Raw genomic sequence first — 15,840 nt, forward strand, 5'->3', positions numbered from 1 at the left:
GCAACAGTTTACTTTTTAAAGCCAGAGTGATAACGTGTTCTTGTAGTAACTTTCTCCGCACTAGTATTAGAAGAGCTTGTCATCTTGAGGTTTGATCTTACTCACTCATTTTTTCTCTAGCCAAAAAGCCATAATGGTATGTCGACAGACAATCACCACAAAGGTTTCGCAGCAAAAGCCAATAGTCGTCGGTAGTCAGTCAGGCAATCACCGTAAAAGTTTCACACCAGAACTGGTGCAAAGTTTCGAAGCAAAAGCCAGTAGTCGTAGTTGCATGGTCAGTCAGGCAATCACCGTAAAAGTTTCACACCAGAACTGGTGCAAAGTTTCGCAGCAAAAGCCAGTAGTCGTAAGTAGTCAGTCAGGCAATCACCGTAAAAGTTTCACACCAGAACTGGTGCAAAGTTCCGCAGCAAAAGCCGATCGCCAAAAAATGATAAAACTTCTAACATTTGATAACAGTGTTTCCGCCACTACTACATTTTCGCAAAAATGACCCTGGTAAACGAGTAAGCACTACTTAGTGCTGAGGAAGATCTCGTACTTGTAGTCGTCCTCGTCTTCGAAGTGTTCTTTTAGCTCAAGAAAGATAACTGCCGTCAAGTAAGGACGGTAGGTTTTAGTCTACCTTCAGGAAAAGTCGCTTTACAGCCTGACTTCTCGCACATAACATGTTCACATCCTGGCGTACTATCACACGTCGGTTTGATGTAATCATTATAGTACTTCTTGCTAAAGCAGTCCCTCATTACCAGTCCTTTAGTCCTTTTACTCACACAAACAGGGTCTTCGTACTGACAATCATAATACACGGCGACGTCGTCACAGCTTTCCTCGGCCGACAGAAATCTCTCTTTAACACTAGTACAAACTGGACATTTGAACACTTCTTTGGAATCAGCAGCTGTATCTAAGAGAAGAGAGAATTGAAACATATCGGGGCAAACTGTTTTGTATAGATTATTTTATCACGCGGCAGCGCGACTGAGCTATTCAAATCAAGTCAGGTTTATTTAAGCAGGGTGACCCTATCAGCCATTGGCTGGTATCAAAAAGGGCCCTGCGCAACCGGTTATGATTACATTATAGAAACTATAATTATGTAGAAAGACTCATTTAAAAACGCGAACCGAGCATATTAAACTTTTAAGTTTAATATGCTCGGTGCCAGTGAATCGTGTTGCTTCGTTGCCATTTTCAGACCAAAGAGGTCCAATTTTCTAGGGCTTATATATTATGCGAACAGCGGAATAAAATTGAACAAATTGGAAAACGTCATGTACACCCAATGTGCACAATACCGCGATTTTTTTTCCCCTGAACCTTTACAATTCAAGAAGATAACCTCAAACGCCCACGTAAAATCTCAGATTTTTGTGTTAGTAAAGAAACAATTGGCTTTCAAGGTAATAAGTTTGTATCCTTTACTTTTCGTATTAAGCAGGTCACGAGACGGGCGTATTCAAACATCACGAAAGCACATGCATTACAAGGTTCTCTTGATAGAACCCAATCAACAGTTTTTTCTTTTTCGTATAAGGAAAGGCAAAGGAATATCCATCGAAACCGCCGGAAAAAGAACAATTAACTAAAACTAGTAATCTTGCCAATGAATGAAGCACGGAAAGATATGGCCCCTTGGGAACTACATTTCGTTAATTTTCAACAAACTAAGTTCCGAAACTTGGCAACTTTAACTGATTAATAACTGGTAAATAGTGCCTTTAGGAATATTAACCTCGCCGCGAATATTCCGTTTCTATTCACCTCGTGTTCAAGAATATTAGAGTGCTTAATTGTTAATTGTCCAATGTGAAGCACGGTACAAAATATCAGTCAAAGCAGGAAAAGGTGTTTTCCACATGATTCCTGGTCATGTCCTTGAGAAAATACTCGAAACCTTTATACGTTTTATCCTTCCTCTTTCAACAGAAAATACGTTCACACGGTCGCTTGTACGGCCGTCTTTGTAGGACCCGCGCATTTTGTGTTCAACGCTTATCCAGGCCGCAATGCTACTTGCCCTCTTTCCAGCTGTTCCAACAAAACGATGGTCCACGCGGTCGCTTTAACTGTATTTCTACCGTTTCTTGTAAAGGATCCGTTTGTGTAGAAGTTTTAACCAGTTTCTATGGTAGGTTCTTCGTTGAAGAAGGACAATTTATCAAGCACACACCCTCCACATCGTCCCTCTACTTAGGCAGCCATTATTTTCATTTATTGACCTTCGCTTTGGCGCGCTGAATCTTCCGGAAGTCAACCAGTTTACCGGAAACTGTCTCCGCATGGTCCACATAGTTCTAAAAATTTTTTGAAATTAAGATACCCCAAAGGCCTGACTGGGAGACTCCTTCTCTGTCCTATTATGGCTCTTGGGTATCTCTATAAGGCTTTTTACCCCTTGCTAATACGTCGCTTATCCTTAGAAGACCTAACGGATTAAGTCTGTTTTGATGAAGGAGTTCGTATGTCATGTGGTCTTTTGCTCTTTAGTGATTTCTTGTCTTTGTTCTATCAAAAATTGACCTCTGATCTCTAACTGAAGGGCGTTAAAATTGTCCTTTCTTTATTTTTGAAGGTGGCTCAAGAACTTTAGGCTTCGTTTTCCATGTTTTCTTTTCGGCAAAAGTTTTGGATTTGAATTGATATTTTAATAGTATGAGATTCCCTTCTAAAGTTTGACATGCTGGACCCACTCGGCTCGTTGGCGTTGCTTGCACTGAGGATATTGAATCCCCATTAAAGCTATCCTAGTATCTTTGCAATGTTGCACGCGTCAGTCATTACTCCAAGCCCTTTCATGAAAATTACATTAATGCATATCTTAGGGCGCGTTTTATATGTTATTATTCCTCCTTTTGCAGTTATCTTGACTGTTGCTAGCTAGTAGGAAGTAACATTACTTTTAACTTTGTTTTGTTTTGTGGCAAGAGCGGTACAACTCGGACTAACGCATTTATCAGCCGTTTCAGGGATCGGAAATTCTCGTTTTCCAGTTAGTTGTTAAGCAGCCAATTAAAAAGGATGGATTTCAGATCCACTTGTGCTTGAAGGAGATGAAGTTATGCATTGTTCCTTTTTTGAGAAAGTCTTTGTCTTTGACGATAATTTAAAATATCTGCTTTTTTTTTTCTTTTTTTTTTTTGTAGTCAAAAAGTAATATTCTCGTTACATCAAGAGAGGTTTTCTTCACTGGCTCTCATTATGCACATCCCCTATCTAAAATGAGACATAGATCAGGATATATCCCGGAAGAAGTCGTTTATCTGCTGGCTTAGAAGCACCCAAGGCCGCAATGATTAAACTTGTTACTCCACTGAAAGATCAAAACCTTGTAATAATACGGATTATTTTACAACTTTCTTTCTATTTTTCTTTGACATTGACTAATTGTAATTCTCAAAATTGTAAAACTAAGAGGTCTCTGCGCAGAAAAAGAAATCAATTTTAAAGTTCAAAAAATTGGAAAAATATCAATGTTTTTGAAAAACGCTCGTAAAGCAGTCCCAGACAACCTGATTTCCCCCCTGGAGACTTGCGCTTCCGTCCTTGTTTGGTTCGTCACATCGATCGTTCAGATCACACACCTAGCTACAGGCCGACACCTACGGTCACCTACGGTGGCCAAACAACCTTATCAATGCGACACCGTAGGTACTCGTTACTCTTGAGTCAACTTTCGACTGGGGAGGGACTGGGGATGAAATTGAGTACCAGACTCCGAGTCGACCCCGCGGTAATAAAAATATGGCCGACAGTTGGAGCCATGATTACGGAAAAATTCACGGTACTAGTATTACTGATATTTCTATGTATGATATCGTTCTTCTTCTCCTTACATGCAAAAGAATTTCGTTACAAGCATTACACATTCAGAAAGAAGCAGCGACTAGTAAGTAATTTGCCTAATATAATTATGTTAGGCCATAAGCTTTTAACATTTTGTTTGTGCTAAGCTTAAGCTTATATGAGGGTCTGAATGGGGGGGTCCACTTGTCGGTTGTCGGTTAAAATTCAGTTACTTTGTCGGTAGTCGGTTAAAATTTTCGATCTTTGTCGGTAGTCGGTTAAACGTTTTTATTTTGGTCGGTTGTCGGAAAATCTCAGTTAATAAGTAAAAACGCTTGTTAATTATTAATATTTTTTATGTATTTCACCCAGTTTCTAGACTTTGATCCCTAAGGAAAGAGTAAAACTTGTAAAAATGCATCATTTGATTGCACTGAAGCCCATTAACTCTTGTTTGTTTATGCAACATGATCGTTTATTTCACCATTGTTTGCCAAATTAATATCATGAGTACTGATAAAATCACCAAACCTTTGATTGTAAATGCGAACTTGGTTTCCCTGTCGACTACAGGGCAAAGTAAGAAGTAATTAATTAATGAATGGACTCCAGCCTTTTGGGTACTTAAATTGTTCTTAGTGAAAAACGGCAAGGGGTGACAGGGTGCACATCTATACCTTTAATGTGTTGGCTCTAACAAGCATGTCCTTTGCCATAATTTTTCTTTCTCAAAGAAATAACACTTTAACCCTCGGACGGACAAGGAGTGGGGGGGGGGGGGGGGGTGGGGAGGGTGTGGATGCCACCCCCTTCTGGGATTTTTCCACGAGGATAAAACATCAGCACCGGACGTTTTCAGTAGATATTCGTTTATGATCCCTTGCACGCATTTTGAGACGAGTTCAGTGATGATCAGTTTCTATGGTTACCAGGTATGACGTAACAAGTAGCAGGTGGTCAAGCCAGTTTGAGTGAATTCACCTTTTTTTCAAAAATAAAAGTAAATCTTGTGGCTAAAATCATGCAAAGTGTTATTTATGTGTTATTATTCACGTCAAGCAATTACCATTAATTTTCTCGCTGTTTTAACCTGATTTCTAATTCTTGGTAAAATCCAAGATGGCGGACAAGATGGCGACCATTGTTGGTCACGTCATAGGCCTCCAGCAGCGCCACCATTCATAAAATATACCTCATCTTGTTAAGAAGATCAAAGGCCTTTCAGTGAAGGCAAAATCGCTTTGAAATACTGCAACATATCAAAAACTCTGGGGAGGGGTTCCATCTACCCTCCTCTTGGCGGGGGGTATGATTTTGCATGTACGTCCGAGGGTTAAGTGGCAAGGTAGTTGTAGGTTTTGTATAAGATTACACTTTTTCATTAAAGTTTCTTTTATAATACACACTAAGGGCTTGTATTGCGTCATGAAAGGCAATATTTCTTTTTCTTCCTTGTTGTTTTGTTTCAGGAGCGTTGCTTTCCTTCTGTGAATTTTACTTCTAATAGCACTGAATTTTTCTTTCAAAATTGTGTGGCCACCTTCTGTACATCAACCGCTTTTTACCGGGGCCTAGCCTAAGGCTGGCACCGGTCATAAAATGCAACGCGTTTCTGTGTTTTCAAAGTTACATTGTTAGGGATATATCGCTGACTGAGATATATCGCTGGCTCGTTACTTTTGGGAGTGTTCGCTGAGATGTATCGCTGGTTGAGAAATTTGAAGTAGGGAGCAACAACTGTAACCATGTAAATATTAATTCGATTAGTTTGCACACGGAATCGTTTAATGCCACTATATTTACCACTTATCAATAAATGAGATCCCAGTCTATTGCAAAATATTAGTACAGTATTCATCCTAGCGATGACAAAGCTTGGTCGACGTAGAACTGTGTACACTACGACAAAGCAAAAATCTTAACTTATTAAACTTGCATGCGCCAAGCTTTATTTATGCGTTTCAATACCTTACAATTCGCACTCCCTGCAGGAAACTTCGTCAAATATTTTCCGAAAAACAATTAAAACTCATTAGGAGGAAGTCTATCACTGCTTTGACTTGTGAAGCAACAAAACAAAATATTTTCAAATAACCTTTGTCACGCAATATTTACGTTAGCGAGATGCGCAAATTCTCAACTGTTCAAAATACGGGATTCCCTAACATTTTGTCTTTTCACATTAATCATTACACCTTGTTTTCATCTCTAAAGAATATTTGCAATAAAAAAGATTTTCATGTCGCCCGACAAACTTGTTGATGAAAACGACCCTTCCACGTGGGTTGCCAAGACAAAAGTGGCCCCGGTAAAATTCACGAAGTGATTCTTGTTGAAATCTGAAATACTTCCTCAGAGGAGTTTTTTCGTAGAATGCTCAAGGCTTCTTGTTTGTCAAATCCATTTTTTTACAATTGGTGGGTGATAAGAAGTGAAAATGTATATGCTGGAAGGTTTCCGTTTAAAATGCGTCTTTACGTCAATGATAGCTTTTTCTCATTTTTCGTTGAATGTTGTGCCTTGGTATACAACCGGGTCTAAAAAGATTGTCTCAGTGTCAGATATTTCAGCTGTAAATTTCATAGCCAGTAGAGTGGTACGGTGAAGTAAGTTTACTTGTTCTGTGAATTTGAAGAAATCTACCATGTTTACTTATGTCCCATAGGGAAAAATATCATGTAGCGTTTTCAAACAGTTGGTTAAAAATTTAAAGACGGTTTTGCTTAAACTTTGTGCTTCAATATATGCGGCCATGAAAATGTTGGAAAGGAAACTGCTGTATGTGCTCATCACGGTACTGTGGTGTTTTTCTCACTGATAGTGCTTTCCATTAAACTAGAGCGAATTTTCTTTGATGATTAATCTAAACATTCCTCGTACCGAAACAAGAAACGTTCAGTTTTTTCACCTTTGTCTTTTCAATAAAATTTATAAAGTTGGTAGCATCTCTAAGGTGTGTCTTCTGTGATTATGATATTAGTTGTAGTAATGTTGTAGAAAAAAATGCAAAATTCTCTTTTTTCTGAAAACAAATATTGATAATGTCAGCCCATGTCGGTAGTCGGTAATTTTTTACTCGTTTTGTCGGTAGTCAGTACTATTTTTCGCCCCTTGTCGCTAGTCGGTTAACCCCATTCAGACCCTCTTATATTTTACTGCTTATGTTCAGTTGATGAACCGTGCAGTGTTTTGTTTCTTATATGCATAAGTCGTGAGGGCTTTGACCTAGTGCAAGACCCTGGATGTAAGAAAATGGAATTGAGCGGCTTATTCCATAATAAAATTATTAAAACATTCCTCGGCATAATAAACAAGCAAATAAGAATGTATAGTAAAAACTCCAGTGACTAAATGGGGACGTTAATTCCTCCCCTCCCCTCCCCCCGCTCCCACTCCAAAGATGGTGGACAAATGACCCAGCCCCTGTGGACAAATGTATCAACAGTGCTGACAAAAAATGAACTCTTTGGATTTAATTTTTCAAAGGGTGCCAACAAACATTCGAGGGTGTGGATGCCAGTCATCCTTAGGCAAGGGGGGGGGAGGGGGGGGAGGTGTGGATAAAAAATGGAACATCCCGTAATTATGGTACACCAGTCATGTCTGTGAGCTCTTACCATTTGTATGGAAAACCCATGGAACGGTTCATCCTGGTGGAAATTATCCGCAAAAAAAGTAATACCTTTCGAGGTATTAACTTTTTCCCCTTCTTACCGAAACGACTGAAATTCTCTGTACCATTTGTTTGGATTACCAGTGCCAGGCTTCATGTTGAGAGAAAGTGAAAAATTTACCGGTATTTTGTAAATGGTGCAACTAAATCCCGTTCCTGTTTTCAGTGCCAAAAAAAATACTAGTACCACTTGACAGAAATTTTTCACCAAAATTTCCGTACAAATGGTAAGGGCTCCGTGTCTTGGTCTTGTCCCTTTTATAAGCATGTAACAAAAATGCAAAAATTTATAAACTAAGGGACACTTTTTTTGTGTGTATTATGATGAAAAAAAAATTGTGATATGTGGGCACTCTAATAAATTTAATCTAAAATTTTCCCTCTGTCTTTCAATTGTTTTAGGCTAAGAAGTACTCACCACTGGAAAAGGGTTGTGAAGTTAATCAATGTAAAGACCTTTTTGGATTAGAGTTGATCAAGTGTACAAGGAAGTGCATATCACAGACTTGTTATGACGAGTTATATGCCTGGGATGAGGTAAATAAGAAAGTGTCTGTCATATTAACATGTTAGGTATGTTGCATGATGTGTGTTCAATCTTTGACCCCCTGGAGGGTACTTCACCAGTATTTGTGTATAGGTGAGCTGCTGAGGGTTAAAAACCTTGACCCTGCTGAGGACAAAACAAAGATCCTATTATTTAAAACACATACCTGTTTATGACACAATAAACTCAACTTGACGTCTTGTTTTAAAGCCATTTATTGGCAATTGCAATAGAGCAAATTTACATTATCATTTGCTTTATTGTATAAATGGAGTACAAACAATTTCATCAAGCAAATCAAGTCAATCATACAGGCAATGCCCTGTTTATAATTAGGACTTGACTAATTAGACTTGCACAAAATTATATACCCTGTTTAGGACGGAGAGGACAAAAACCATATCCTGTCCTGCAACACATCCCCGTATAGGCCATACAAGGGAATACATGTACACCTCCCTGGGCTTTGACTACCTGTAAAAGCTAAGAGTGTGAATCCCTGTCCAAGCTTTTGCTTTAACTCCTTGCTGGGCCACACATGTTGTGCACTTCTAAGCAATGTTTTCAGTGCTTTTCCATTACACTTCAGTTCCTCAAAACATTCATTTTTCTTTTTACAAGGCACCAATAACTGCTTTTGTCAAGTTTAATGCTGATATATCTAGTAGAATTTCTTATTCATTTTTTTTGTTTTGTTTTGTTTTGTTTTAGATTTTTTTTTACTGCAGAAAATTACATGTATTATTTTATAGTTTCTATTTTTTTTTTCACCTATTAATTATTTACCTACTTATTTACCAGTTATCATAATTATTTCTAACTGTTCAATATTATTTTTCTTTATTTCAAGCTTGAGGAAGGTGAGATTGATGTACGTCTAACTTCATTCAAGGGTTGCGTCGTGAAGCAGCTCCAGGAACAGGAGAGCAGGAATCGTGGATTATGATGTTACTAATAATGGACTATCAAAAACCATATTAAACCTGTGATGGGTAATGTGACTGCAGCTGAAACACATCTAACTCACACCCTAAATGATCAGAATGACCCAACAAGCTTCATTCAAATATAAAATTCATGCACAAACTTTCAATTCCACTGTGCCATATTTCATTGTAACAAAGGACATGTAGGTAATGGGAATATTAGGCTACAGTCTAACTGAGTCTTTACAGACACCTATATAATGCGGACACCTTTATTATGGACAGTTTGTTTGGTTCCAGAAATGCCAAAAATCATGATACATTCTCTACCTCTATAATACGGACACCTCTGTAAAGCAGACACTTAATTCTGTCCCTTTAGTGTCCGTATTAAAGAGGTTTGACTGTATTATTTTGGGGGGGATAAAGGACCACAAGTGAGTCAAGTCCTTTGTGATTTGGGTTTTTATTGGCCAGTTTACAGTCATACAAAATTAATCTGAAACAGTTTGCAATATAATTTATTGTGCCACAATGTGCAAAACTTAGGGCGCTTTCCAAAAGTCAGAAATGACTGAAGTAGTCATTTTAACAATGAAATAGGGTTTTTTTTAAGAGCTTTTACTGAAAAACCACTTCCTTCTCGCATTGTATTTAGGATTTGACTTATCTGGTTGGATAGTTTTGACTAAAAGTAAAATTCTCATTACTATGGGAATGGTCCAGATGGCTGCTCAGTTCTGACAAATGGAAAGTGCCCTTAGTGTAATCATGGATAATAGAAAGACCAAGTCTTTGTATTATCCATGGTGCAATATGGAATGATTCAATGAGAGTGTTGTGATTGAAATTATTAAAGTTATAATCATGACAATGCTGGACATTCTTGCTGAAAACATAACTCTAAATTGCATTGTCTAAATAGTGACAGGACACCCAAGAAGCCACAGGAGACCCATAGATTACTGTGCAGCTTGCCTGGGGCATCACGGCAATTGGGGGCAGGGGGAAGGGGGTTAGGCTCTTATTTCATTAATATTAAATTAGACATTGTTTACTTTAAGTAAACACAATAACCTGCTTTATTACTGGTAGACATGGAGAATATCACCTTTAAGTGCACAGTACTACTGTAGGTACAAGTACTAGATGTACCTCCATCGACACCCATCCATGTACATTCAAAGGCCATAATTACCTTGTAAAATAATATTTTTTATTTATTTCAAGTAGTACTGATTCCATGTCATACTTCACTTTAACTTTTATTCTGCTAATGGCATTTATAGAAACAAATGTATAATGTCCAAGTAGAAACATTTTGAGGAAAATTTAAAATTTGCCAATGGTTATGATGTATTACCTTCTTAAATGAGTACCATGCATTGTCTGTACAATCTAGACTGTCTCTAAACCCAAGGACAAGCAATGGTTGTGAAATGTTATGTTTCTTGGTACAAAAAAAATAGTACAATAGTGCCAAATGATCTAACACAAAAGACTAAGACAACACTTACTCCTCAACACAAAAGCTAGGTAAACCAAAAAAGGTGGCACAAAAACAAGAAAATACACTTTGTTAAAAATAAAAATGATATAAACTGAATAGTTAACTAAGAAAATGTATTGACCTTCTATTTAAAAGGACAGAAAACTATTATGTACATGTAACATTGCCGCTATTGCTATAACTACTTTTATTACTTACAATTATTATCCTACTGATAAGAAAATTTTTTTATCCTAGCTAAAATTGTTTGCTTTACAGCTATTAAAAATAAATAAACTCAAAAATGCCCTGAAGTTTCATTAATATTACCTGCCAGTGGAAAAGACCAGGTGCTGTATTAGCCTGAGAAAACAGCCGACATTTTCCAATGCCACCACTAGTTTACCTCTGAAGTGACATCTAAAAGTGACTGCAGAAATTCCATACTGATGATGTGTGTCACTTACTAGATCTGGGAAGTGATTCTGATTGGTTGAAGCAAATTTCCCTCGTGGTGCACCCAATCAGAAGTACTACCCAGATCTGGGTAATGAGGCGTCATTTCGCAAGGAAACTGGTGGAGGTGTAGTGATATGTCGGCTGCTTTCTCAGGCTAGGAACTTATTTACAGTATGCTTTGCAGAGTGTAGGGTTGTCCAGTAATGCTCAATGTTACACACTATTATGCCAATAATTCTTTATGCTCAACAAATGGCGCTATTTAACATGCGATGCTCAAAATAATAGCATCACTTATTTTATGCATAGGTATGTGCATTGTGCATGAGTTTCATTCAGGTGTTGAGACAACTAAGGTAATCTAAGCTGACAATGTTGTAGAACTGGAACTGCTGAAAGCCACGTTTACTGCAGGTGTACTGGTCTTAAAATGTGATACCAGGTGGACTGGTGTCTCCTTGTCATCCTACAGTTTTGACAAAATTTTTTATAAAACATGAAGAGTCAAAGAATCTTGCACTATAATTCCAGCATAATGCTTGATTCCTTTGCCTCCCTGTTATGCGCAATATTATGCTGGTAAAATGTAGACTCAATGTGGCCAACCCCTGCGGTGCTGCAAATTGGCCCATAGGTATTGTACTGACACTGTTTGTGCATGAAGCCAGCACCAGATTACGGAGCATGTAAGAAACTATTTTTAATAGTAATATTTTAAAATTAAATACCACAACAACAGTACTGGAAAGAGTAAGGATACAGTGCCAGCCAGGCAGCCATGCACAAAAATAATACAGAAAATTAATGGAAAAAGCAGTAATGTGGAAACATTCATCCGTATTTTGAGTGCTTTATCCTAGTCAGTAAAATAAACAATCAGCCCTAATCAATGAAAGTTGACCAGGAATGCGTAATTCTGCAAATTTACCACCAGCAAAACCGCACTTACAATACACTGTACCCATAGGGGACTACGTACAAGCATTTATCATGTATTTGCAATTAATTCATAAAACATTTCCCATGACTCACACAAACTGCATGGCTTACTGGCTCACAGTTTGTCTAGACAGGGCTACGACAAAACACTGACCCCCTACTGACCCGTCTTACTGACACCCCCTCTACAATTCACTGGAAATTATAGAAAATAACTAAACTTAACAATACCAAAGGATGATATAAGCTATATGATCAGATAAGAGAACTAACAATTGTGGTAAAACAAGTTTGAATAATGATGGCATGAAACAAATCATCCACCTTCCACCATTTCGGAATTTAAAGGTGAGTGTATTAATTTGGAAGTTAGATTATCTCGTCCTCTTGAATCACTAAGTTTAATTTGTAACTTCCAGTAAATTTAAGAGGGGGTCAGTTGAACTGGGCTCCGTGTGTTGTCCTAGCCTGATTGTCCAGTCCGTACAATATGCGTATACTGTACAAGTACACATAGTTTAAACTCATCAAACAGGCTTTGCCATTTTCTTACTGCGCAGAAAGCCACGTGCCTCTGTAAGCAATTCATCAACATCGTCATCATCATCATTATCACCTCCACCCTGTGGTTTCCAGTCAGAGTCATCAGAGCCTGCAGAGTAACTGCTGCCCTCTTCTTCGTCAGCATCATCTATAAAGCTGTCATTGTAATCGTATGTGTTTGGTCCATCATCATCACTTTCATTAGCAACTACACTCTTGCGCTTGGATTTGGACCGTTTGGGGCGATCTGTAATAATTTGAATGTAAAAATTGCACATAAGTCTCCTACAAAGCTGTTATCACAGTTGTCACACAAATCTGCTACTCTCCACAAGGAGCATTGCTAAGTCACAACCGCATTATTAATGGTGGCCACATGAGACTATAAAAATTAATGTATAAACATTTTGGACCAGTAAGACAGTCACTTTGTTATTATAGTATACTCCGTAGTTATATTTGGAGGTTTTATTTTGGTTTAGCTTAGCTGGCTTGTAAACTACGGTATGAATGGTAAACTACAACTATAATAGTGGAGCTTGCCACGCCTAAGAACATTTAATTTGGTAATCCATCCATCCAAGAAATTTTGGTAAAGACATGTCCATATGCCCGACCGTCCATCCATTCACACAATAGGTATACCAATGTAAAATAACTCAATTAACAGGTATGACACCACAGGCTACTTGAGGTGTTTTTTGCAGGAAATCGCATGGCCACCAGGACTTTTAGAGAGAAAAAACATCAACAAAGTCAAGTCTTTTTAGAATTATTTTTGATGTCTACACTCACGTGGATAACCGAGAAAGAGCTAGAGCGAGTGATTAAAAACAATGGAGATGAATTTCATTGGAAGAAAAACATGAAATTTCACAGCGGTGAAAAAAATAAAAACGAACAGGAACAAAAGCAACAAAATTTTTGGTGGGCACATACGACAATTCCTCCATAAAACATAATGGGTAACTAGGTAGTTTCACATTTTGTTCCTGCAAAATGGCATAGTAGTTGTGTAAAACGGCAAAGAAATGTCCACATTGTTTTGAAGAATTGCATGAAACGACCCAAGTAAACCCCTGCTCTGTTGACAAATTCTGTCCTTGATTTATAAGCATTTGGTATGCAAGGCAAATAGGCCAGGAAGGAAAATCAAAAACATTAATATTCTTTAATATCAGAAGACAATTGGCGCTATACTCCAGGCATCCCTTCATTACTTTGTGAGGGCAAAAAAAAACTCTATTCCATGTCCTGGAAAATTTGGTACTGGCTGGTCTGTTATAACTTTATTATGAAAGGTGGTTACATGCACATGCACACAGTCAGGTGGTTTTGATCTTCTCTCTAATAGACCCTTTCATGGCTTTTTTCAACTTTTTACTGGAACCTGAGCTCGCAGAAATCTTTCAACACAACTGCAAAGAATGCCTCAAAATCAGTGAAGCTGCTAAGTTTGAAAGTTATTAATTTGGTGAAAAGTAAGTCTCTGATACAGCTCTTGTATGTATGTACATGTACGTAGGGATAGAAGGCAGGGCCCCACCATACAAACATCAGATTCTGTTCAATTTTGCAACTTTGTGAAGCAATATCTTTGTTTTGGACATATCACTTTTGACCGCGGTAATTTACCTCAAATTTAAGGCCCTCTTTATTTCCAGCAGTTTTGATTGATGTCCCTTCCCCGTTCTTTCTCAAAAGACGAAAAATGTGCAGAGTTGAGCTGGCGTTTTTTTATAAAACAGATAAGCTGTAAACAATACAGACATTGTAGATGTTTTGTATCAAATCCCACTCAGCTGCACCCAGTCCACTGATTTTGCAAACATGAATCAAGATGAAGAGACAGGTCACCAAATGATATCTGCTATAAAATATAATGCACAAGCCTACCAGGAGCCTTGCTATGCTTAAAATCCTTTCTGTGTTGCGGATTTTTCCTATAACAAGTGGTGCCATAAGGACATTCTTGTCGAACAACATCATCATCATCATCATCACCATCACTATCTCCTGCAGCTTTGTCACTCTCACTGTCACCTTTACTATCCTTTTCAGTATGTGAATATTCTTTAAAATGCATAGGATTTTTTCTGTTAAAAGATTATTAAATGCTGTAATTATTCAAATCCTTTTATTAGCATTGTCTAAATTCCTCTTATTTTTAGTAACTACTGTATTTTCAGGGGCACCCAACGAGAATATAGTTCAAAACCACTTAAACATAGCATTGTTAAACGTTTTTAGTACTTTATAAACGGTAGATATAGGCATATTTTTATCCCCTAAAAATTTTTCATCTGTTCCGATTTCCTATAGGGATCAAAACTTACCTTTTCGAAAATTTCAGCCAGAAAAAAGGCTTCCGAAAATTCTAGGTGACCTTTTTAGGATAAAAATCCGTTAAAAATAGGCAAATATACCATTTTATGGATGTTCGAAAATCCTACGAGAGGCAGGCAAGCAAGAAATTTTACAACAAATGTTTCGAAAATTCTAGATCTCAAATCGTCTTCCGAACAGATATTCTTCCGAAAATTGTCGTTGGGTGCCCCTGTATTTTTACATGTATTTTTATCATTGTTATTATCATTATCATTATCATTATCATTATCATTATCATTATCATTATGTACAGCTAATATGGATTTTTTTCTATTTATTTTGTCTGTGACCAAAAAAGGGCAAATTACAAACAGTCGATGAATAATATTAGAGGTCTGGGACCAAGAAACAATGTTCTCACAACTTGCAAAGCGTCACTTTGCATTGCATGGTGGGCAGCAGATAATACATTATTGTATTGCAGTATTTTATATCTCCCAGTCTTGTATTTTTTTACAAGCCAAAGGCGAAGCGAGAGAGAAGATAAATCAATGATTGAAAAAATATCATAAAACCATTATTGTTTCTCTTATATTTTGTCTTAAATACTCTTTGTACTTTATATCATTTGGTATCACACTCTACGTGTACCTGTAACATTTGCTTCCATATGGACAGGATGGAAGTATGGAGTCTTCACTCTTGTCTTTGTCAGGATCAGTAGCTTTTGTTTGTCTTTTCTTACAAAGAGAAGAAAAAGTGCTTTTACAATTAGCAAAGCAAAATCATAATTTATGGCTATCATTAGTGGACAGGTTACACAAAAAGAAAGAGTGTCTGCTGCTACTAATATTTAGATTTCTGGAAACTACATGCATGTGGAAAACTACTGACAGACATAATTTGGGAAAATTGAATGGAGACATGTTAAAAGGGCTCTCAATATAAAATGTTGGAATAGTACAAAGTCATAATAATAATTATGTAGTTGTCATTTTTTTTTTTCATTTTAATAAGCAGCCTTTGAAGCTTTCAGTGTTAAAATAATAATACACAAATTAAAGCACCTGTAATAGTAAAGAAACACAAAGTCAAGTTGCTTGTTTTAGCTGCAGGTGTAAGCCCTAGGATTTCATTCTAACAATAG

General features: G+C 37.4%; 2 protein-coding genes across 2 annotated transcripts in view; one reads left to right on the plus strand and one right to left on the minus strand.

Moving 5' to 3' along the window:
* The first annotated feature begins 3,745 nt into the window (after positions 1 to 3,745).
* LOC140944224 (uncharacterized) lies at positions 3,746 to 10,836 on the plus strand. The gene is made up of 3 exons (XM_073393349.1): positions 3,746 to 3,892; positions 7,865 to 7,999; positions 8,860 to 10,836. Exons 1-3 carry the CDS (start codon positions 3,767 to 3,769, stop codon positions 8,953 to 8,955), a joined length of 357 nt encoding a protein of 118 aa, XP_073249450.1. The 5' UTR covers positions 3,746 to 3,766; the 3' UTR covers positions 8,956 to 10,836.
* A 1,387-nt stretch (positions 10,837 to 12,223) lies between these two features.
* The window catches only part of LOC140943314 (uncharacterized), a 13,040-nt gene continuing 9,423 nt past the window's right edge, over positions 12,224 to 15,840 (minus strand). The window contains exons 7-9 of the mRNA XM_073392394.1: positions 15,345 to 15,433; positions 14,262 to 14,461; positions 12,224 to 12,612 (exon numbers count right to left, since the gene is read on the minus strand). Coding sequence (XP_073248495.1) covers positions 12,350 to 12,612; positions 14,262 to 14,461; positions 15,345 to 15,433 — 552 coding nt within the window. The 3' untranslated portion in view covers positions 12,224 to 12,349. The remainder of the gene's footprint in view (positions 12,613 to 14,261; positions 14,462 to 15,344; positions 15,434 to 15,840) is intronic.

The sequence above is a fragment of the Porites lutea genome, chromosome 7 (genome assembly GCF_958299795.1).
Source record: "Porites lutea chromosome 7, jaPorLute2.1, whole genome shotgun sequence".
Classification (NCBI taxonomy): domain Eukaryota; kingdom Metazoa; phylum Cnidaria; class Anthozoa; order Scleractinia; family Poritidae; genus Porites; species Porites lutea.